Consider the following 25,703-nt stretch of genomic DNA (forward strand, 5'->3'; position numbering starts at 1 on the left):
AAGAAATACTACAAATTTCTTGGTATAAAGTTGTTTAATCTAGAAAGAAAAATAACAACAACAACAAACATCACCTGTGAAGGTTTCGAAATTCGATTGTTTGTAATAATTATTTATATAGACGGCAGTAGTAAACTCGTGGCCTCTTATAGCAAAGTGAAAATAACACTTCACAATCTCTTTGTTTGAAAATTGCTTCCCATAAAACGTAAAAATTATTTTGCGAAGAGTATTTTTTTTTATCTCTACAACTTACTGCTTTCTTCATTCTTTTTAAATTTTCCAGTAAGCAACATTTTCTCAAGTCGATAAAATGGCGTATCAAAAGCGAGACAACAGACAACTGCCACGACGTAGACAATCAAGAGATGACCCAAATACATATAAAGCTGTTGAAAAGAAACCAAACAAAATCATTCAATGTGAAAATATAAATATATTAAAAAAAACTCAATATAATATTTGGCAAAAATGTTCTCAAACATTTTAAATCATATTTAAATATGTGTCAATAAACGCCACATTTTACCCTCCAAAAATCGCACAACAATAACACAGCAAACTGAGAAACCGGTATCAGAATCGCGCTTACGGCCCTTTTCTATGTGAAGATTTTCTATGTATTAATCCGCTTCGTACAACACGGGTGTATCCCTCCCCCGACCCCGGTGACACAGCTGTATGTCTGTGGACTTACGCTGCTAGAAACCAATTTTCCATACTCTTCGTTGGTCGTGCATAGATAGTCCATTGTGTAGTTTAAGTCCAAACAAACAAAACAAACAACTCACGTCTCGTTTGTATTTCACGTCGTCGGTTAGACTATGCTTTATCAGACGACTAGGCATCTTGGCTTTACCTCTGTAACGTTGTTTCTATTGAAATAAAAGCTTCGTCTTAAGGCTGTCGTTTTCATCTCAGACCCTTCCCTTCTGAGACTTTCTGCAATACATTTAGTATCAGGATGATGTTTTTGTTTAAACGTTTATTCAAATGGTTCGATTGCACACAAAAGTATATGAGTTAATATTCAGCAATTTGACCGTTATGCCTTCATGCGCAAAAGCATGAGTTCCTGTTTCATTTTCAAGTTGCGTACGGTGTGCAAAATTTGAATAATATGTCATGGAAATGTAAAATTGATTTGAGTTACTCATGTAGATGGAGTTATTTCTTGTTCATGGTAGCAACGTTGCTTAAGGCACATGGGATATTTTTGCAACTGACCACTGTGTCGTGAATTCTCAACTTTTACAAAACGGCGTATTTTGCTTATCATGGCTTGGTTTCGACTTGTTGCGGGTATTTTTGTAGGTGGTCCTGGTACATTAAGTTGATCCACATTCACTTACTTTCTAAAAAAAACATTAAGTTTAAGAAATATCCTTCTCTTCGAAATTATAAATCACCAAAATGAAGACAGTTTTATAATCTAAGTATACGAATACTTTGCATCGAAAAGGACTGTTACGTAACTTCCCCAAAGCGATCAGTTTTAAGTGGCGGCGCACTATTTACTGGACGCCAAGCAATATCAAAATGTAGTCTTCATACATAGCGTTCCACCACGATTTTAAACCGGCTGTTATGGTGACGTAACTCTTCACTCAAAATGAATTTAATATAACATAGTCAGCCATGTATAAGTAAATATTAAGAAACCATAACGGCATTCCAAAGGAAATGATTGTGAAGTTCTGGTTACATTAGAACACATATAAAACCGCATTTATAAAAGAAATATAGACACCAAAGTTTATATTCATGTAAATAAAATTCCTATGTTTGAACATAAGACTCTTTCTGGTTGAAAAATGTTCTAATGTAGAGAGCTTCGGGTTCTAACTGTCGTTATTCAATGATAAGCTGGACGCAGACTTCTGTGACAAAAGCTGACATAAATTGAAATCTGCGTAATAATACTTGCAAATAAATAATTAATGGAATTGTCTTATGATGTAGAACTCAAAAGTCACTTGTCGTTGGATACATAGGATATAATGTTACTTTGTCGTACATAACCGTTGTTAACCATGGATGAAGACTTGTCAAGTTACTCTATCACGTACAACTACTACTGTAACCATGGACGAAGAAGGTAGACTTGTCAAGTTACTCTATCACGTACAACTAGTACTGTAACCATGGGTGAAGAAGGTAGACTTGTTAGGTAACTCTACCATGCACAACTACTACTGTAACCATGGGTGAAGAAGGTAAACTTGTTAGGTTACTTTACCATGTACAACTACTACTGTAACCATGGGTGAAGAAGGTAGACTTGTTAGGTCACTCTACCATGTACAACTACTACTGTAACCATGGGCAAAGAAGGTAGACTTGTCAAGTTACTCTATCACGTACAACTACTACTGTAACCATGGGAGAAGAAGGTAGACTTGTCAGGTTACTCTACCACGTACAACTACTACTGTAACCATGGGCAAAGAAGGCAAACTTGTCAAGTTACTCTATCACGTACAACTACTACTGTAACCATGGGTGGGGAAGGTAGACTTGTAATGCCACCCTGCTTCTACAACCACTGTAACCAAGTGTCAATTGGGTGAAATTCCAATGTCACTCTATGGGAAATATTAACTTGTTTATTACGTAATCACCAGGAGGCCCGGGATGGCCAGATGTGTTAAGGCGCTCGACGTGTAATTTGAGGATCACGGGTTTGAATCCCCGTCGCACGAAACATGCTCACCCTTTTAACCGTGGGGGCGTTATAATGTGACGGTCAATCCCACTATTCGTTGGTTAAAAAGCAGCCCAAGAGTTGTCGGTGGGTGGTGGTGACTAGCTGACTTCCCTCTCGTCTTAAACTGTTAAATTAGGGACGGCTAGCGCAGATAGCCCTCGTGTAGCTTTGCGCGAAATTCAGAAACAAACAAACGTAATCACCTTACCGATATAAAACAACAACAACAACAACAACAAAAACAACAACATACTTACAAATGTATAATGATTTGCATCGATCCTGTCGTGGAGTGCAGCCATGTACACCCATTGGAACAATGGGTGTATAAAGTAGACCTCCAGTGTTATTCTGCTTAATGGTATCAGGCACTTCCAGGACAGAATTTTGTTGACAATACCTAACAAACAGAAACAGAAAACCCGATACAACAACTTTTCTACGTTTTTTTTATGAATGGTCTTGTGGCATTTAGGTTTTTATTTCAGAATAAATTGAAACCAATATAAAGAAAGCCATAAAAATGGTAAAAAGACCACCGTTGACGCGTTTTATTAGTTATCGTAATATTTATGTTTATAGTTAGGAAATTTATCTCTTTACAAATCTTCAGGGCCATAATGCAAAGTTTTCGTTGTCTATTTTTGAAACAAAGATTCGCGAATTTTCTTCCGTAAAGATGATGTGGCCCGGCATAGACAGGTGGTTGACGCGTTCGACTCGTAATTCAAATGTCGCGGGTTCGAATCCTCGTCACACCAAACATGTTCGCCCTTTCAGCCGTGGAAGTCTTATAGTGTGACGGTCATTCCCACTATTCGTTGGTAAAATACTAATCCAAGAGTTGGCGGTGGGTGGTGATGATTAGCTGCCTTTCATTTAGTGTTACACGACTAAATCAGGGACGACTAGCGCAGATAATCTTTGTGTAGCTTTGCGCGAATTCAAAAACAAACAAGCAAGCAAAGATGATTTATTTAACATAACCGTGTTTGTTTGTTTGTTGTTTCTTGTTTTTAGTAGCGAATAAACATAGTGGCTCAGTGGTAACCTTAAGTTCTCATAACGCTACAATTTGCGGAACTGAATAAATGGCTCCTTTCGTAGCTTTGAGTGAAAACAGACAACTTTTGTGATAAATGTTTTCAGTTTCATAACAGTTCTAAAATAATTGCGAGTTCAAATGATCAGATTGCACGTTATGAAACACTTCACAGAGTGGCTTAACACTTGTTTGAATCATGCTTTCCGTTAGTATTGGCATTAAAGTTGTAAGATATTGTAATCTATAAAGAACTTATTAAAAACTGGATGTCACATGTCAGTAGTTATCACAAGCCTGCCATTTTAGCCGTGGGAGCGTTATAATGTTACGGCCAATCCCATTATTCGTTGATAATATTCGCCCAAGAGTTGGCGGTGGGTGGTGATGACTAGCTGCCTTCCCTCTAATCTTACACTGCTAAATTACGGACGGGTAGCGCAGATAGCCCTCGTGTAGCTTTGCGCGAAATTCAAAAACCAACTCCTGAACAACTTGAATGATTATCATATTTAAGGTACAATACGCTCATTACGACGCTGGAAAGCAAACTATTTATCGGTTCCAAATGTGTCTTTTTATGCAGTTTTGTGGATAAGCTAATGTTTTGTTAGGTAAGTTAATGTTTGCATTTTATACAAAAATTCACGAATTTGTGCGAATTATTTAACCACTTCCGTGTCAGGTTTTTGGTTTTTTTTAAACGAGCTCAAAAACGTAAAGATTTTTATTTCGCTTTCTTTACTGCCCGTTTTATATATTAAACCCCTAATATTTTTTTTTTTTGAAAGACTGAGGGTACCAGAGTCATCTCAGGCAAATCGCCCAATGGGTTAAGCAATATTACGTTTCATTTTTGTTATAACAAATATATGAAAAATACAAAAGTTGACATATAGTAATTGAGTGATTTAACTTTCGTTGCTATCTTTGTGGCAAAATATGTAATTTATTTCGTTTTTGTACCCTACTCAGGCCTGGCATGGCCTAGCGCGTTAAGGCGTGCGCTTCGTAATCTGAGGGTCGCGGGTTCGCGCCCGAGTCGCGCCAAACATGCTCGCCCTCCCAGCCGTGGGGGCGTTATAATGTTACGGTCAATCCCACTTTTCGTTGGTAAAAGAGTAGCCCAAGAGTTGGCGGTGGTTATGGCTAGCTGCCTTCCCTCTAGTCTTACACTGCTAAATTAGGGACGGCTAGCACAGATAGCCCTCGAGTTGCTTTGTGCGAAATTCCTAAAACAAACATTGTACCCTACTCACAGAACCTACCTCCTTGTCCAGTGATGCAGACTATCGTTACCCAGGCAACGCCCAACGTCCACGCGATACGATGTGTTGCAGCATACAATACAACTGCGGGTCGGTGTTGTTCAGCTCCATTGTTCCAAGAATAAACTCCGTACACAGAAGCCATACCAAAAGTGACCGCAAGAAGCCATCCTAGTATCTTGACGTTCTATATATATTGTAACAAACATAATAATAAAGTTGTAAATATCTAACAATTTTTGTTTTAATATGTTTTGTAACGGATTTAACGTTATAAGTTTATTTGAATACCTACGTTTTCTTTTTGCATGTGACATATTGTTAGCTGTGTATTGCGCAAGTTCGGCCTGTTCTGTAAATTTGTAGAAGATTCTTGAGAGTAAGAATCAACAATATTTGCTTTTAAAACGACAGCTCATTTTCGAGCACTCTTGAAACTCTGAGAAACTCGCATGATTCATATAAAAGCACTTAGCCGAGAAACAGTAATAGTAGAATATTACTGGACGGCTACAGTCAATAGTTATAGGCCTCGTAAGCTATAATTGTGATTAACGCCCATTCATTAGAGCTGAGGGACAAAAATAACTAGATTTGGTAATATTAAGGACTAAAATGGTAGCTATAAGCTTTTAATTTAGAATTTAGCTGCGTAACGTATAACAATAGATTAGGCTTAGTATGTACAGTGCGTCCCGTAAGTCCCTACCCATACATATATCTTATGTATCCAGTGTATCTGTGTGCTGTCCCTCATTCTCGCTGCATAATATCATGCGACGCCATGTTCTGTGAGACATTTTCCTCAACAAAGCAGGGGTTATTGTTTCGAATGCCACGGTAACAGCTGCCTTCAACTCATTATTAGTATTATTGAATATAACATAATAACATATGGATGGGTAGGGACTTACAAACCACCATGTATAACAGTTCGTTAGGCTTAGTTATAATTAATCTTGCAGTGAGATTGTAAGATAAATTAAATTCATTGTTTTATTTAACAAATACAATCTAAAAACTAGTCAACTGTCAAACTTAGGCTTGACAGGCTACTTGCACTGTATCGAGTGCTTGTTTTAATTCTACAAACAACGCAATGGACAGAAGAATATTACGTAGTTCAGAAAACAAAACCAAAACCATAATAAAAACCTAAACAGTTTTCTTAACTACGTGCTTGAGTCAAAGGTACAAATATAACTGACTAAACGAAAAAAATCTTAAAATATTCCAAAGCAGATAGAAAGCACGTTTTGTGTCTGCATATAACACATATATGCAATAGCTATTTATAATTCTGAACTGGTAGACCAGAGGGAGGATAGCTAGTAAAAATATATGTAAATAAAATCACTCGAGCACTATTTTTGCAACACATCCATGACCTTAAAGCGCAGGAACACACGATTTGTAGTCTTGCATTCTAAATACTTAGTCGCGTATGGTCCATGTCTGTGGAAAATATTGTTATTGAATGTGGGGGGGGTTGTTACATATTTTATTCAGTGTTAGATTTGTATATGGATCAAAAATAACATATCATTAAGGTTATGCAATACGGAAGTGAATTTCATGTGCTATTTGATAAGAGGCATGGCGTGGCCTGGTGGTAAGTGTGATAAACTCGCAATCTGTTGTTCTCGGGCTAGAAACCCTTCACAGAACAGACTTTCCATTTTAGCCGTGGTGGTGTTACAGTCAATCCCACTGTTTATTGGTTTGTATGTTTTCTTATTGCAAAGCCACATCGGGCTATCTGCTGAGCCCATTGAAGGGAATCGAACCCCTAATTTTAGCGTTGTAAATCCGCATACATACTGCTGTACTAGCGGGGGACCTATTTGTTGAGTAACCGAAGGGTATTACTTACTCCCTCTGATTTATTGTTTCACAATTATAGATTCGAGTACGTTTTTTTTTTGTTTAATTGAACAAAACAATCTGATAACAATTGTACAAGAAGGACTAGAAATTTGATAACTTACGTTTGAAAATTTCACCTGTGGATGTTTCCAGTAAGCGTATCCAAGAAGTAGACCAATAGCAAATGGTCCGAGATGTGTGTACGGCAGGAAGTACACATTACGAGCGAACTGTTCTTGTTGTCTATATGACAGAACAGAGATCAAGTTACAAATCCCACGTGTCTATCCATCTATATTTCTGTCTGTTTATCTATCTACTTGTCTGTCTGTTTACAAATCTATTTGTCTACCTGTATCTGTTTATAAGTCTATTTGTCTATCTATCTGTTTACCTGTATGTCTGTTTGTAAGTCTATTTGTCTGTCCTGTCTGTCTATCTGTTTACCTGTATCTATTTACGTCTATTTGTTTATCTGTGTTTACAAATCTATTTGTCTATCTATCTGTTTACCTATATGTCTGTTTGTAAGTCTATTTGTCTGTCTGTCTATCTGTTTAAGTCTATTTGTTTATCTATCTGCTTACCTGTCTGTCTCTTTACAAATCTATTAGTCTATCTATCTGTTTACCTGTATCATTTTAAGTCTATTTGTTTATCTGTGTTTACAAATCTATTTATCTATCTATCTGTTTACCTGTCTGTCTCTTTACAAATCTATTTGTTTATTTATCTGTTTACCTGTATCAGTTTAAGTCTATTTGTTTATCTGTGTTTACAAATCTATTTATCTATCTATCTGTTTACCTGTCTGTCTCTTTACAAATCTATTTGTTTATTTATCCATCTATCTGTGAGATTGTATGTATTTCATCACGCACATTCTAATATGTCTTTACTCCACTATCTGCTGTTTAACACGATATTTATACTTAACTTTTGTTTATTTTAACAAAACGAACATTACCTCAGATCAGGATTTACAAACAACGCAGATGGAGGTAATTGTTTGAAGTGGGTGACCAGTGCTAAAGATAACGCAGATGCTAACACAAAGGCGATATTCATGAAGATACCAATAACAGTTTTGTTCCTGAAAAACAAACAAATGTTACGTAGAATTCTGTCACAAGTTAGAATCTTAAAAAAGGAAATTCAGTAAAACTGGCTGAATTATTCACTTAACACTTATTTTACCTTGCGAATAAATACCTCTTTACCATTTACGCTTTGTTTTGTTTTTGACAAAACCACAGTCTGGAAAAAAATATATACAAATGCGAGTTTAATGAAACTTTTGTATTATCAAATAATTTTCGAATTTAAAATGAAACCAGAAGAAATAATGACGTCATTAACAGCTGACATCAAATGATTCCGATAGCCATATAGTTTTAACTCATGACCAACGTGGGGAATCAAATCTCGAATTTTAGAGTCGCTGTAATTTCCGAAACCAACCGCTGGCCCACAGAGTGGGACATCTTTGGGTCCTGTTGAAAGACGTGTGAAAAGCACCTCGTAATCTTGCAGTTCGGTTTCATAGGTTTCAGCCCGACGTACATTCAATGTCACCGCCGCCTCAACCATTTATGTACTTGTTGGGTTTTTTTTTATGTTAATACAACGATTTTTGGAACTGTTAACTGTCCCTAACAATTACATTAAACGAGATACGGTTCTAAAAAATAAGTCGCTGCCTAACTCAACCAGTCTCGTGATATTTATATTTACTAACAGAGACCGCTTCGTGAAGAATTGGCGAAACGCTCGATTCGAAATCTACGGATCGCGAATTCGAATTCTATCATCAAACACAGTTATTGTTTTCAGCCATGGGACGTTATAATGTGATGGTTCATACCACTATTTATTGGTAAAAGAGTAACCCAAGAGCTGACGGTGGGTGTTGTTGAATAACTGCTTTCACTCTAGTCTATCACTATTAAATCAGGAAGGGCTAATGCAAATAGATTTCGACTAGCTTTACGCGAAATTCAACAAACCGGCAATCAGACCAATTGTATCTCAAGACGGCTGGTATGGGTATTAAAACTTTTATTAGAGTAGAGAACAACGTTTCGACTTTCTTAGGTCATCTTCAGGTTAACAGTGCTCACACTTTCAGCCGTGAGGGCGTTATAATGTTAGATCAATCCTACTATTCGTTGGTAAAATAGTCCAAGAGTTGGCGGTGGGTGGTGATGACTAGCTGCCTTCCATCTAGTCTTACCTACTAAATTAGGAAAGGCTAGCGTTGGTAGTTCTTGTGTCCTTTTGCGCAAAATAATCCAAAACAAACCAGTCCTTTGCACAGTGAATTCCGTTCGTGTTGAATGCATGTTTTTTAACCAATAGCACAAGCGGACACTGTATAATATTTATGAAATACACTGCTGGCCAATGAACATAAAGAAAACATATGCATTTTGCATTGTTAGACTCAACCACTTATTTGAGTAGAGCTTCGAAAGATGAAAATAAGAAAAGGGAAAAAAAACAAACATTTTTAGCATTTAGTAGGGGAAAATGTGAACACTATGAAATTAGCCTAAATACTAGCTGGTCAAAAGTTTAAGACCATAATGAAAAGAAGCGTTAATCGGTAAACATGTAACGAAATTTAGTCATTTGTGTTCAAGCATAAGCGTTGTCAACATCTCCCACTGACATCTGCTGTGTTACATTGGATAAAAACATGGCAAGCGCTAAAATGTTAACAAAGTTTGAACGTGGCAGAATTGTTGAGCTGCAAAAGCAAGGTATCTCTTAACGTGCCATCACTGGTGAGATTAGGCGAAGTAAAACTGCTGTTGTAAATTTCTTAAAAGACCCTGAGGGTTATGGAACGAGAATTTCAAATGGTCTGCCCAAGAAAATTTCGCCGACGTTGAGGAGGATTCGACGGGTTATCCAGCAAGACACCAGCCGATCGTCGAACCACATTAAGGCCCTTACAGACACAGAATGCAGTCCAAGACCAATAAGACGGCATCTACGAGAGAAAGGCTTTAAAAACCGTAAACGTCTTCAAAGGCCACACCTCCTTCCACACCACGAAACAGCTCGGTTAAACGTTGCTGAGAAGCACCAAACATGGGGCGTAGAAAAGTGGACGAAGGTTTTGTTCTCTGATGAAAAAAAAATTAACCTGGATGGTCCAGATGGCTTCCAACGTTACTGGCACGATAAGGATATCACACCGGAGACATTTTCTACACGACACAGTAGAGGAGGTTCCATCATGATCTGGGGTGCTTTCTCCTTCTATGGAACAATGGAGCTTCAGGTTATACAGGGGCGTCAAACAGCAGCTGGCTACATTGGCATGTTGGAGAGAGCATCCTTGTTGACTGAAGGCCCTCGCTTGTTTGGAAATGACTGGATCTTTCAGCAGGACAACGCTGCAATCCACAATGCCCGCAGGACAAAGGACTTTTTCATGGCAAATAACGAGATTCTTTTGGACCATCCAGCGTGTTTCCCGAACTGAACCCCATTGAAATTTTTTTTTGGGAGTGGATGGGAAGGGAAGTCTATAGGAATGGACGTCAATTCCAAACAGTGCATGATCTTCGTGAAGCCATCTTCACCACTTGGAATAACATACCAGCCAGCCTTCTGAAAACACTTATATCGATCATGTCAAAGTGAATGTTTGCAGTTACTCGCAATGACGGCCGTGCAACTCACCACTGAGACCTCTTGTTGGGCATTTCCTACCCTGTTTAGGACTTCTTGTTGGTATGATCTTAAACTTTTGACCCGCTATTATTTAGGCTAATTTCATAGTGTTCACATTTTCCCTATTAAATACTAAAAAAAGTTTTTTTTTATTTTCCCTTTTCTTATTTTCATCTTTCGAAGCTCTACTCAAATAAGTGGTTGAGTCTAACAACGCAAAATGCATATTTTTTCTTTATGTTCATTAGCTTTGAGGTTTTGGCCAGCAGTGTGCATTGGCAACTATTTCATTAAACTAGACTGCTAATATTTCATTAATTAATTAGGAAAACAGCGTCATCACTTTCTTTGACATATCTCAACAAAACGTGCGCCCCCCCACAAAAACCCGTTATTTCATATTATTATATACTGCATTATTTGTTGTTGTTTTTAGTGCAAAGCTCCACGATGGATTATTTGCATTGTGTTCACCGAGGGGAATCAAACTTCGGATTTTACCATTGGAAGTCTGTAAACTTACCACTGATCTTCCGCGGTTGGAGATGTACTGTAGTAATGGAGATCGCATGATAATTTGCAAGCAAGTAACTTTTCCCCATTCATTTCAATTAAACACACATTTTAAACACCTAGAGGCAATACGATTGGGAAAAACGTATGAAACAATATTGTGAATTCGAAACGTATTTGTAAACAACCAATAATATATACATACTTGACAAGAGGAATGATCACCAATAGCGAAAGCACAAAGAGCTGCATGTCACAGCAGAGGTACCAGGTATGATGCAGACACTGAAAAATAAAGTTTGTTATTCAGGATAGTCCAGATAAGTCGAAAATACCAATAATCACTTCTGATTATGACCTTAATAGTGGCACTTCTGCCTTTATTACATAACACTTAGATTACAAGTTATAAAACTATCTTTAAGTGAAATAATATGAAGTATTCGAAAATTTAGAGAACTGCGTGACTCAGTGGCTTCATGTCTTGGGCTAATAATCGGATGGCTGGGAGTTCGAATTTTGCTGTTGTGTTCTTAATTTCGTTTGGCATTCTTCTTCAGGACCCCTATGCCAGTGTAGACAACCTTGGGAGTGTAATAACAATGCTAACGTAGCTAAATATTGACCGTCGAGGTTGTGGGGTCATCACGGTCCGGAGTGACAATCTTCAATGTAAGACTGACCTCTATGGACACTGTAAATATTTTGTTACAGCCTCGCAGTTCACAAGACGAGATATTGGACACAAGGTTCTACAGTTCATGTTCTTGAGGACGTTATTGTCGTCAACAATACTCGGGGAATTTCCTTTTGAGAAAGACTATTGTCTATATATCTTCCTCCAGTGTCCTGCCTCGGCAACGAATTAGGAGATGTTCTTCTGTAAGAATGGAACCATCAACCAATGATCATTATCCAAATGCTCATCAGGTACTTGTGCAGGCGATGCCAGACAATGGCCAATGCTTTGGATGGAGAAATGGATTGATAACATTTGTTGTTTTTCTTCCGATCAGTTAAAAAAAAATGTCTGTTCATTTTCTGAAGATGCGCCATCTTGTGAAGCACCTTCTTTCATGTTGACTTGTGTAAAGACAACTCGAAAAAACGTGAGTAAAGTTTGTTTTAAAGATGATGAAAACGACATAAAACACACAGCTGTCCATCATTTGCTATCTCCATTGCAAAGAGAGACTCCTGTCGCATCCCGATAAGTACACTTGTCAGAGCAGGAATACTAGGTATTAATACGTATTAATACTTTAAATACTTAGTCACCAGCACAATAAAAAGAAACGCTAAACACCGTGAACAGTCTGTTAAAGTGAAAATATGAAAATACGAATCATAGAATCAACGTCGAGGAACCACAGGTTTTGCAAAAAGGTCACAAATGTGCAAAGCCTATTTTTTCATTAATTACTTTCAAATTCTTACTTTTAAAGCAACATGTGTAATTCATATAATATTTTTCTATTCTTCTTTCTTGGTATTGGTCAAGCTAGAAACCTTTAATCTTCTCTTAATTAAGTGCTCGAGGTGAAAATAACGTTTTAAAAATCATTGGTACGTCCTCTCTCTGACGTTTAAATAAATACGTCATATATTTGTATGACATCACAAGATGACAGCACTTCCGTGCGTGGTATGAATCTTGTTTAACATTGCTTTAATTATAACGTGTAATACTTTGGAGAAATTGGTCAAAATTATAGTTCATCAATGATTCACACTGAGAATTTGTTGCACAACCAAAAGATGTTATATCCTAGCCGGTAGGCCTAACGGGCTCAGATATTCGGTACTGTATATATCAAATATAATATTTTTCTCAAATTCTAGTGTATTATTATTCAATTTTGCTCACAATTTCTTATGAATTCAAGGTAAAATTAACCGAATATTACTTATAACACATGGTGTCTTCAAATAAGACATTTTAGGCTTAACTACACACAGAATATACAAATAAACAAAACGTTTTGAACATTACACGATAGAAATACCTCTGCTGTATGTAATTAAATAACGTTTCACTTATATTTCATTTCCATAATATATTTAAAATGTAACGCTAAGAACCTAATATATTTCTCAGTACGTTAGATAATTAAAGAGATTTTGACAGTGAAAGGTAGGAAGACAGTTGTTAATGTTCACTGAAAATATAAAATCCGTAAATTTCACTAATAAACATTATGTTTCAGATAAGACAATAATTTTGTTGTTGATTATTAAAGGGACAATTCGGGGGTAATTTTTTAATACAAATTAGGTAAAATAGAGGTTACAATATATAAAAGGAGAAACCCCAATTACGAAAGACAAAAATAAACAAATTTGCAAATAAAAATTGAATCATTAAAGCTAATTGTAGAGTATTATATACTAAAAGACGCCATTTTTTGTGATAAAAATCACGTACATTGCAGAGACATGATTTTGTATCTGATATAGAGAGTTCAAAATTATTGTAAAAAAACCCACAGTTTTCGTGATTTTTAGCACAAGATATAGACCTATTGATTCAAAGTTATTTAATAGCTTTCGCGGTTTAAGCTGTAACTTATAATGAATATATTATTCTCAAGTGGTATACAACTAAACATTAGCACTATGTTTCACTCCTCCGATAAAGTTAACTAAGTACCAATCATTAGTTTCACTCCTCCGATAAAGTTACCTAAGTACCAATCGTTTGTTTCACTCCTCCGATAAAGTTAACTAAGTACCAATCATTTGTTTCACTCCTCCGATAAAGTTAACTAAGTACCAATCATTTGTTTCACTCATCCAATAAAGTTAACTAAATACCAATCATTTGTTTCACTCCTCCGATAAAGTCCACTAAATATCAACCCTCTGTTTCACTCCTCCGATATATAAAGTCCACTAAACATCAACCCTCTGTTTCACTCCTCCAATAAAGTCCACTAAATACCAACCATCTGTTTCACTCCTCTGATAAAGTCCACTAAATATCAACCATCTGTTTCACTCCTCTGATAAAATCCACTAAATATCAACCCTCTGTTTCACTCCTCCAATAAAGTCCACTAAATGTCAACCCTCTGTTTCACTCCTCCGATAAATTAAAGTCCACTAAATACCAATCATTTGTTTCATTCCTCCAAGAAATTTAAATAAATATAAATCCTCTGTTTCACTCCTCCGATAAAGTCCACTAAATATCAACCTTCTGTTTCACACCTCCGATAAAGTCCACTAAATATCAACCCTCTGTTTCACTCCTCTGATAAAGTCCACTAAATATCAACCCTCTGTTCACTCCTCCGATAAAGTCCACTAAATATCAACCTTCTGTTTCAATCCTCCGATAAAGTCCACTAAATATCAACCCTCTGTTTCACTCCTCTGATAAAGTCCACTGAATATCAACCCTCTGTTTCACTCCTCTGATAAAGTCCACTAAATATCAACCCTCTGTTTCACTCCTCCAGTAAAGTTAAAGCAAATACAAACCGTTTGATCTAATCTTCCAATAAAGTTAAAGTAAATACAAACCGTTTGATCTAATCTTCCAATAAAGTTAAAGTAAATACAAACCGTTTGATCGATTCTTCCAATGAAGTTGTTCACAAAAGCAACATTTTTCCACCACCACTTTTTACACATATCCACCTGCTCATCTAACACATCGTGCCACACAGGTCCAGATCCAAGAAGAGGAAGAAGGAGCACAGAAGCTGTGACTATCATGAAAGTTGGCGTCAAACTGGAATAGACGAAGAATTGAGCCGTAAATTAAATAAGATAGTTAAGAGTATGAAAATACGTATGTGTATATTGAAAATTGTGAGAATTATCTGTAGTTAGATCATTACCTGATGGTGAAGATGGTGATACGTAGTTCTTGGAATTATCTTTAGTTAGATCATTACCTGTTGGTGAAAATGGTGATACGTAGTTCTTGGAATTATCTTTAGTTAGATTATTGCCTGTTGGTGAAAATGGTGATACGTAGTTCTTGGAATTATCTGTAGTTAGATCATTACCTGATGGTGAAGATGGTGATACGTAGTTCTTGGAATTATCTTTAGTTAGATCATTACCTGTTGGTGAAAATGGTGATACGTAGTTCTTGGAATTATCTTTAGTTAGATTATTGCCTGTTGGTGAAAATGGTGATACGTAGTTCTTGGAATTATCTTTAGTTAGATTATTACCTGTTGCTGAAAATGGTGATACGTAGTTCTTGGAATTATCTTTAGTTAGATCATTACCTGTTGGTGAAAATGGTGATACGTAGTTCTTGGAATTATCTTTAGTTAGATTATTACCTGTTGGTGAAGATGGTGATACGTAGTTCTTGGAATTATCTTTAGTTAGATGATTACCTGTTGGTGAAAATGGTGATACGTAGTTCTTGGAATTATCTGTAGTTAGATCATTACCTGTTGGTGAAAATGGTGATACGTAGTTCTTGGAATTATCTTTAGTTAGATTATTACCTGTTGCTGAAAATGGTGATACGTAGTTCTTGGAATTATCTTTAGTTAGATCATTACCTGTTGGTGAAAATGGTGATACGTAGTTCTTGGAATTATCTTTAGTTAGATTATTACCTGTTGGTGAAGATGGTGATACGTAGTTCTTGGAATTATCTTTAGTTAGATGATTACCTGTTGGTGAAAATGGTGATACGTAGTTCTTGGAATTATCTGTAGTTAGATTATTACCTGTTGGTGAAAGTGGTGATACGTAGTTCTTGGAATTATCTTTAGTAAGATTATTACCTGTTGGTGAAAATGGTGATACGTAATTCTTGGAATTATCTTTAGTTAGATCATTACCTGTTGGTGAAGATGGTGATACGTAGTTCTTGGAATTATCTTTAGTTAGATGATTACCTGTTGGTGAAAGTGGTGATACGTAGTTCTTGGAATTATCTGTAGTTAGATTATTACCTGTTGGTGAAAGTGGTGATACGTAGTTCTTGGAATTATCTTTAGTTAGATTATTACCTGTTGGTGAAAGTGGTGATACGTAGTTCTTGGAATTATCTTTAGTTAGTTTATTACCTGTTGGTGAAAGTGGTGATACGTAGTTCTTGGAATTATCTTTAGTAAGATTATTACCTGTTGGTGAAAATGGTGATACGTAATTCTTGGAATTATCTTTAGTTAGATCATTACCTGTTGGTGAAGATGGTGATACGTAGTTCTTGGAATTATCTTTAGTTAGATCATTACCTGTTGGTGAAAATGGTGATACGTAATTCTTGGAATTATCTTTAGTTAGATTATTACCTGTTGGTGAAGATGGTGATACGTAGTTCTTGGAATTATCTTTAGTTAGTTTATTACCTGTTGGTGAAAGTGGTGATACGTAGTTCTTGGAATTATCTTTAGTTAGCTTATTACCTGTTGGTGAAAATGGTGATACGTAGTTCTTGGAATTATCTTTAGTTAGATCATTACCTGTTGGTGAAGATGGTGATACGTAGTTCTTGGAATTATCTTTAGTTAGATCATTACCTGTTGGTGAAAATGGTGATACGTAGTTCTTGGAATTATCTTTAGTTAGATTATTACCTGTTGGTGAAGATGGTGATACGTAGTTCTTGGAATTATCTTTAGTTAGATCATTACGAATTATAATAGTGAAGTATTCTTAGAGGCATGTAGAACAATATGCCGTTCATTGTATTGATATAATTTCCGAATATAACTTGTTATTCTATCTCTTGTCAAAATGTTGGAGCTAAAAAAAAACTCATTCAATCCAATCAGCTGTAAAAAATTGTAATGTTTTAGCGAGAATAAACAAATATTTCCACGTGATTTATGACACGTGCTCACGTTCAAGTTTCATACGTCATGGAACTGTAAACTGATGAAATTCCTAAGCTCACCTTAGTTTAAACCGATAGCAGTGTATCTGTAATTTTACTTTTAGTTTCAACTAAGAGGGGTGATCTCCCGAATCGTACCTTAATTTTAACATGTAGCGACGTATCTTTAATATTACCTTACTTTTAATCGACAGAGATAATATCACTAATCTTAACTACGTTTTAACCAGTGGACGTGAATCCACCATCTTACTTTAGTTTGAATTAATAGACGTGTATCCGTAATGTTTTCTTAATTTTAATTGCTAGAGGTCCATTTTTAACCTTACCTAAGTTTCAACCGATAGAAGGTGCATACCTATTATTACTTCAGTTTAACTAGTAATATCATTAGATTTGTTTTAATTTATAATAAAGATACCTTCACATATCTTTCTTTTATTTTTTTCTAAACTGCTCCCATTAGCAGTCCATCTCTGGACTTCTTACGGCTCAGCATGGCCAGGTGGGTAAAGGCGCTCGATTTGTCATCTGTGAGTCGCGGGTTCGAATCCCGGTCGTACCAAACATGTTCATCCTTTCAGCCGCGGGGGCGTTATAATATTACGGTCAATCGCACTATTCGTTGGTAAAAAAGTAGCCCAAGAGTTGGCAGTGGGTGGTGATGATTAGCTGCCTTCCATCTAGTCTTTCACTACTATATTAGGGACGGCTAGCGCAGATATCGCTGATGTAACGTTGCGCAAAATTCAAAAACAAACAAACAAATCCTGGACCTCTAGTGACGTTTCATAACTTTTTTTTTTTTTACGAATAGTAATATTTTCTGAAGTATTAGGTTTTAATGGACTACCAAAAGCCGTAAAATTATAAAATTCACAATTCTTTAGTAAATTTTAGGCTTAAATGCGTTCACAAATATTTATAAATTGCTATCGAGCCAACAGCTAAAACATTAAACGTCCCATAAAATAGCAACATATGTATTTATAAACTATGAATATTACTGAATGTATCCTTAACAATTTCGTTTTTTAATTCTGACTAAAAATGTTCGAGAAAGTGGACTGAAACTGAACAAGTCAGCAGTGACGTCGCTAAGAGTTAAAAGCAAATAAAGTTGGGGCTCGTGCCCTGTAAGCACGGAAAGTTTTGACGTTTCGATATGATATCAAACATAGTCTTCTATTATGATTTTTCAAGACACAAACTAGGGATGCGGGCACTTAGTTTTAACCAAAATATGTGCCTCTATAATTTTACTTGAGTTTTAACCAGTGTAGTTGCATTTCTAATTTTACCTTAGGTTTAACCAGTAAAGTTGCATCTCTAATTTTACTTTAGTTTTAACCAGTAAAGTTGCATCTCTAATTTTACTTTAGTTTTAACCAGTAAAGTTGCATCTCTAATTTTACTTTGGTTTTAACCAGTAAACTTGCATCTCTAATTTTACTTTAGTTTTAACCAGTAGAGTTGCATCTCTAATTTTACTTTAGGTTTAACCAGTAGAGATGCACCTCTAATTTTACTTTAGTTTTAACCAGTAGAGTTGCATCTCTAATTTTACTTTAGTTTTAACCAGTAGAGATGCATCTCTAATTTTACTTTAGTTTTAACCAGTTGAGTTGCATCTCTAATTTTTCCTTAGTTTTAACCAGTAGAGATGCAGCTCTAATTTTACTTTAGTTTTAACCAGTAGAGTTGCATCTCTAATTTTACTTTAGTTTTAACCAGTAGAGATGCATCTCTAATTTTACTTTAGTTTTAACCAGTAAAGTTGCATCTCTAATTTTACTTTAGTTTTAACCAGTAGAGTTGCATCTCTAATTTTACTTTAGTTTTAACCAGTAGAGTTGCATCTCTAATTTTACTTTAGTTTTAACCAGTAGATATGCATCTCTAATTTTACTTTAGTTTTAACCAGTTGAGTTGTATCTCTAATTTTACTTTAGTTTTAACCAGTAGAGTTGCATCTCTAATTTATCCTTAGTTTTAACCAGTAGAGTTGCATCTCTAATTTTACTTTAGTTTTAACCAGTAGAGATGCATCTCTAATTTATCCTTAGTTTTAACCAGTAGAGTTGCATCTCTAATTTTACTTTAGTTTTAACCAGTAGAGTTGCATCTCTAATTTTACTTTAGTTTTAACCAGTAGAGATGCATCTCTAATTTTACTTTAGTTTTAACCAGTAGAGTTGCATCTCTAATTTTACTTTAGTTTTAACCAGTTGAGTTGCATCTCTAATTTTGCTTTAGTTTTAACCAGTAAAGTTGCATCTCTAATTTTACTTTAGTTTTAACCAGTAGAGTTGCACCTCTAATTTTACTTTAGTTTTAACCAGTAGAGATGCAGCCCTAATTTTACTTTAGTTTTAACCAGTAAAGTTGAATCTCTAATTTTACTTTAGTTTTAACCAGTAGAGTTGCATCTCTAATTTTTCCTTAGTTTTAACCAGTAGAGATGCAGCTCTAATTTTACTTTAGTTTTAACCAGTAGAGTTGCATCTCTAATTTTTCCTTAGTTTTAACCAGTAGAGTTGCATCTCTAATTTTACTTTAGTTTTAACCAGTAGAGATGCATCTCTAATTTTACTTTAGTTTTAACCAGTAGAGTTGCATCTCTAATTTATCCTTAGTTTTAACCAGTAGAGTTGCATCTCTAATTTTACTTTAGTTTTAACCAGTAGAGATGCATCTTAATTTTACTTTTGTTTTAACCAGTAGAGTTGCATCTCTAATTTTACTTTAGTTTTAACCAGTAGAGATGCATCTCTAATTTTATTTTAGTTTTAACCAGTAGAGTTGCATCTCTAATTTTACTTTAGTTTTAACCAGTAGAGTTGCATCTCTAATTTTACTTTAGTTTTAACCAGTAGAGATGCATCTCTAATTTTACTTTAGTTTTAACCAGTAGAGTTGCATCTCTAATTTTACTTTAGTTTTAACCAGTTGAGTTGCATCTCTAATTTTGCTTTAGTTTTAACCAGTAAAGTTGCATCTCTAATTTTACTTTAGTTTTAACCAGTAGAGTTGCACCTCTAATTTTACTTTAGTTTTAACCAGTAGAGATGCAGCCCTAATTTTACTTTAGTTTTAACCAGTAAAGTTGAATCTCTAATTTTACTTTAGTTTTAACCAGTAGAGTTGCATCTCTAATTTTTCCTTAGTTTTAACCAGTAGAGTTGCATCTCTAATTTTACTTTAGTTTTAACCAGTAGAGATGCATCTCTAATTTTACTTTAGTTTTAACCAGTAGAGTTGCATCTCTAATTTATCCTTAGTTTTAACCAGTAGAGTTGCATCTCTAATTTTACTTTAGTTTTAACCAGTAGAGATGCATCTCTAATTTTACTTTAGTTTTAACCAGTTGAGTTGCATCTTAATTTTTCCTTAGTTTTAACCAGTAGAGTTGCATCTCTAATTTTACTTTAGTTTTAACCAGTAGAGATGCATCTCTAATTTTACTTTAGTTTTAACCAGTAGAGTTGCATCTCTAATTTTACTTTAGTTTTAATCAGTAGAGAAGCATCTCTAATTTTACTTTAGTTTTAACCAGTTGAGTTGCATCTCTAATTTTTCCTTAGTTTTAACCAGTAGAGATGCAGCTCTAATTTTACTTTAGTTTTAACCAGTAGAGTTGCATCTCTAATTTTTCCTTAGTTTTAACCAGTAGAGTTGCATCTCTAATTTTACTTTAGTTTTAACCAGTAGAGATGCATCTCTAATTTTACTTTAGTTTTAACCAGTAAAGTTGCATCTCTAATTTTACTTTAGTTTTAACCAGTAGAGATGTATCTCTAATTTTACTTTAGTTTTAACCAGTAGAGTTGCATCTCTAATTTTACTTTAGTTTTAACCAGTAGAGTTGCATCTCTAATTTTACTTTAGTTTTAACCAGTAGAGTTGCATCTCTAATTTTTCCTTAGTTTTAACCAGTAGAGTTGCATCTCTAATTTTACTTTAGTTTTAACCAGTAGAGATGCATCTCTAATTTTACTTTAGTTTTAACCAGTAGAGTTGCATCTCTAATTTTACTTTAGTTTTAACCAGTAGAGATGCATCTCTAATTTTACTTTAGTTTTAACCAGTAAAGTTGCATCTCTAATTTTACTTTAGTTTTAACCAGTAGAGTTGCACCTCTAATTTTAATTTAGTTTTAACCAGTTGAGTTGCATCTCTAATTTTTCCTTAGTTTTAACCAGTGGAGATGCAGCTCTAATTTTACTTTAGTTTTAACCAGTTGAGTTGCATCTCTAATTTTTCCTTAGTTTTAACCAGTAGAGATGCAGCTCTAATCGTTTAAAGCCCCTGTACTTCTGACTGGCTGCCCGATGTTTTAAACAGATAAACAGAAGTCACTTACCGAATGTAACGATGAAGAAGAAATATAGGAACGCTAAATCTTCCATTTGTCTTCTTGACGCTTTCCATTGTTGTGTACATAACTAAGAAACCGCTGTTGAGAATAGAACAATATACAATATTAAGAGTGGATTTGTTTTCAAGCTGAGAGACGTTACTTTAGTGTTTAAAAGGTGCCAATTTTAGCACATACTTTATATCTAAATCCATATTTCTGAAATAATAGAACGAATATTGGAATTTTCAACCTGAACGACACCTGATGCGAAAGAGTCAGGCCAGTTACCTCCTAGAATCGAGGTACGAATATAAACAATTTGGAAATACTGAAGGAAGCCTAGCCAGCATCACCAAACGCTACAAGTGCTTTGTCTAGCTTTTTGATGCAGACAGACTGAAGTGACTCTTGTTTTCATAAGGTATCGACAAACGGGTTTTGAAGGCACCACGTCTCGACTCAAGGACTCGTTGATTCTCAGCTGAACATAGTAATCGTTAAGCCACGCTTAGCGAAAAATCAAAATTAATAAGTTATATGAACTAACAAACGGAAGTTCAATAGACATACACTGTTGACGATTTTAGCGCAAACCTCTGTCCACTGCAGGGATCGAAACTTGGATTATAGGTCGTAAATCATCGGGGAAGAAATCCAACTACTACTAATGAGAAAAAAACGTCTACCCAGGTCTTCATTTGTTCCATTCTAAGCCTGAATTCGCGTCAGTCCGTATCTGAATTTGATCTTAACGTGAGTCAGTATATTGTTAATCTGAGCCCAAATATAAGTCAGTATTGAAGGCCTTTAGCTAATCACGAATATGCTTTAAAGTAATATTGGGTTTGATTTAACCAAATTTCGCATTTGCTTTCATATAAGTTCAAATTCGTTTGGGCCAGGCGTGACATATGTAGGTTAGCACGCCGAGCTGCGGATCGAAGGTTGAACTCACCACTTTTAGGTCAATCAGAGTGGCAGTCATTCGGCTGAAAACAGCGGAGTGAAGCACTCTTGCTGGGTCTCTTTCTCTGGCCATCATTTCAAAACTAAATACGTACGTGTCTTAAAACTAAACGGTTTCTCACCAGACTATAGGGTCGACGTGTCACATCTGATGTCATTCACGTTGTAAACACTTTCTTGTCCACGTTTACCTTAATTTAAACTTTACATGTACCTTTCGTTGTTGTTGTTTTAAACTAAGCACATTGTTGTTGTTTTAAACTAAGCACATTGTTGTTGTTTTAAACTAAGCACAAAGCTTCTCAATATGCTATCTGTGCTCTACTCACCACAGGTATCGAAACCCGGTTTTCAGCGTTTTAAGTCCTCAGACATACCGCTGAGCCACTGGGGAGCAAATACCTTTTTATTTAAATTCATATTTACACTATATTTTAAAATCGTCAGGGGGATGTAGCTCAGGATTGAGAAACATAGAAGAACTCTTGGTCATTGAAATACATATTCATAAGAATATCTCTCACGAATCTATAATTAAAGAAATATATATAGGCTTAATCTACGATAAGGAAATCAAACGTTTTTAAGCCTAGTATCATGTCGGCTATGCAAGTGTCACGAATCGGTGAGATCTGAAATTAAAAACTCTCAAACACGAAAATAAAACTATTAAAATAAACTAGAAAATATATCACGATATAGGAACTTTTAGTCTATGGACAAACAGATATATTCAGCAGTTTGTTCATAAATTACTTTATGTAACCGAAGTTTGTGCAACATGTATATATATATATTTATGTAGTTAAACAAAACGTGCAGAAATATGTACTTAAATCATAAACACATAACATATAAATGACGGAGTTTATACAAAACACGGTTAAAATAATATTCAGGCAAGACGAAAGACGAGACAGAAACCCTGGTAACCAATTCATATTTCAAGAGTTTCGATACATCGATTAGAGTTTCATTGCTTGGTTTAATATACTTAAAACTACAAGAATACATTTCTGGCGTCGTCCGTAAGAAAACATTAACTTTTATTACCTTAAGAAGAAAAAAGTGTCCACTGAGAGAAATCCGTTACATATCACTTGGAATGCAAAATCGCTGCGAAAATCTGCGGTTCTTTCCAGGTTCCCTTAAAAAAACAAAATTGCAGTTTTTATAAATAATTATCGATACCAGAAAAACATTTTCGTCCTACACTATTTTATGACAAACTATTTTGGTTTGGTTTTTGCGCAAAGCTACACGAAGGTTATCTGTGCTAGCCGTCCCTAATTTAGCAGTGTAAGACCAGACGGAAGGCAGCTAGTCATCACCCCCCACCGCCAACTATTACCAACGAATAGTGGGATTGACCGTCACATTATAACGCCCCCACGGATGAAAGGGCAAGCACGTTTGATGCAACGGGGATTCGAACCCACGATCCTCAGATTACGAGTCGTACGCCTTAACGCGCTTGGCCGTGCCGGGCCCTAGTCAACCGAGGAGAGAATCATTACAGTGAGACAACAAATATTACGAAACTCGACAGTCAACCTCTTGATAAAAATGTTTATATTTCATTCAGATGGGAAGTATGGGAAAAACATTCTGTTTAAAAATCAACGTATTATGTAGACTTACATTTGATTTGAATGAACTAATCTGTCAACCAATCAGAACAAGACATATTTATGACGTAAAGGTCACGTGGTTAATATATCTACAAGGCTCTCTACTCATCATAGATCAACATGCAACTGTGTACGAATTAAAACGAATATATAACCACCAATGTTAACGTAAAACCACTTGGAAAAATTATGGAATTCATTTATTTACCTGGCGACGTTTCGAACAAACGCTATTTTCAAGGTCCCGGCATGGTCAAGCGTGTTAAGGCGTGCGACTCGTAATCCGAGGGTCGCGGGTTCGCATTCCCCATCGCGCCAAACATGCTCGCCCTTTCAACCGTGGGGACGTTATAATGTTACGGTCAATCCCACTATTCGTTGGTAAAAGAGTAGCCCAAGAGTTGGCGGTGGGTGGTGATGACTAGCTGCCTTCCCTCCAGTTTTACACTGCTAAATTAGGGACGGCTAGCACAGATAGCCCTCGAGTAGCTTTGTGCGAAATACAAAAAACAAACAAACAAAGCTATTTTCAAAACCAGAAACAAACCTGTCGGTCGATGACAATCACAGGAAGGTTTTGAAATGATACAAAATACGAAAACAGGATAGAACGCGAAACAGAACCACGAGAACTTGTGTATCTGTAATAGTTGTGTCCGTTGTATGACCACGTAATTGTTTCGCAGGGTGCTAATGGATCTTCGCAAAAATTTGCACGGATTTCTGAGGTCCGTGTGGGGCTACATAAAGATTTTCCATTTTGCAGTTTTTATAGACGTTTGATGTGAATGAAAACTGGCGATTTCACATTTTGTATTTTTCAGATTTTTCACTGGTGATTTTTTTTTTGTACAAGTACGTATACTGAAAACAACTTTTCATGCCCGAGGATAACCTGTCATTAATTTGGAACTTACATAATTTCGTCTGGCGGAGGGATACTCCAGCTAGCTAAATAATGTGTCTTCTGTCTCCTTCCTGCATTTGTCAAGGTGATTAAGGCGTTCGAATCGTATTCTGAGGGTCTAATCCCTGTCGCACCAAACATGCTCGCAATTTCACCCGTGGGGGCGTTATATAGTGACGGTCAATCCCACTATTTGTTGGTAAAAGAGTAGCCCAAGAGTTGACGGTGGGTAATGATAACTATTTGCCTTCTTTCTAGTCTTACACCGCTAAATTAGGGACGGCTAGCGCAGATAGTCCTCGTGTAGCTTTGCGCGAAATAAAGAAACACAATAAAAAACGGAATAATTGTCATTAACAGACAGGATTGTTTCTGGCTTGAAAAATAGCGTTTGTTCGAAACATTGCCCAGTTAATAAATTACTTCCATATATTATAAAGATGATTTTTTTCTAAAAGTCTCATTTCTATGTTTTATCACTTCACATTCCTATCCTTCTTATACACATGCACTGTTTATTTCTGAATGTCAATTATTTGTAAAACGTCAGAGATTTTTCACTACTTTTTTCTAACGCTTCTAATATAACCAACGTAAGTGTGCACAACACGAAATTCGTCTTGAGGCCAGTGCTTGGATTGAGCTGAAAAGTTATCGCTACCTAGTGGTCAGTTCAGTATAATTTAAAACGCTCACTCTTATACGCAGAACTTGAAGCCGTCAATATAACATTAAATCACGGGTTAGATTGTTCATTTGGACAAAGAGCAAAATAGCCCATCGTATAGCTTTGCGCAGAAGCAGTAACAATCTCATACCAAAGTAATCTGGTTTATTTATACGCTCGATGAATTAGAACACTAACTGGGTTCAACTTAAACTAAGCTGTTGTAAAACTAGCAGAATTAGAACAAAAACTCGTAGTTTTTCTCGAATCATTTTGT

At 35.8% G+C, this 25,703-nt stretch overlaps 1 protein-coding gene across 2 annotated transcripts in view; it reads right to left on the reverse strand.

Moving 5' to 3' along the window:
* Positions 1 to 25,703, reverse strand: part of LOC143228825 (nose resistant to fluoxetine protein 6-like) — a 91,948-nt gene continuing 66,245 nt past the window's right edge. For both annotated transcript variants that reach the window (XM_076460201.1, XM_076460202.1), the window contains 9 exons: positions 23,275 to 23,368; positions 21,259 to 21,351; positions 14,648 to 14,816; positions 11,286 to 11,365; positions 7,851 to 7,976; positions 7,006 to 7,126; positions 5,018 to 5,204; positions 2,965 to 3,107; positions 1 to 389 (listed from right to left, as the gene is read on the reverse strand). In XM_076460201.1, the coding sequence (XP_076316316.1) occupies positions 246 to 389; positions 2,965 to 3,107; positions 5,018 to 5,204; positions 7,006 to 7,126; positions 7,851 to 7,976; positions 11,286 to 11,365; positions 14,648 to 14,816; positions 21,259 to 21,351; positions 23,275 to 23,368 (1,157 nt within the window). In that variant the 3' untranslated portion in view covers positions 1 to 245. The remainder of the gene's footprint in view (positions 390 to 2,964; positions 3,108 to 5,017; positions 5,205 to 7,005; positions 7,127 to 7,850; positions 7,977 to 11,285; positions 11,366 to 14,647; positions 14,817 to 21,258; positions 21,352 to 23,274; positions 23,369 to 25,703) is intronic.

Source organism: Tachypleus tridentatus, chromosome 10 (assembly GCF_004210375.1).
Source record: "Tachypleus tridentatus isolate NWPU-2018 chromosome 10, ASM421037v1, whole genome shotgun sequence".
In the NCBI taxonomy this organism is placed as follows: Eukaryota; Metazoa; Arthropoda; class Merostomata; order Xiphosura; family Limulidae; genus Tachypleus; species Tachypleus tridentatus.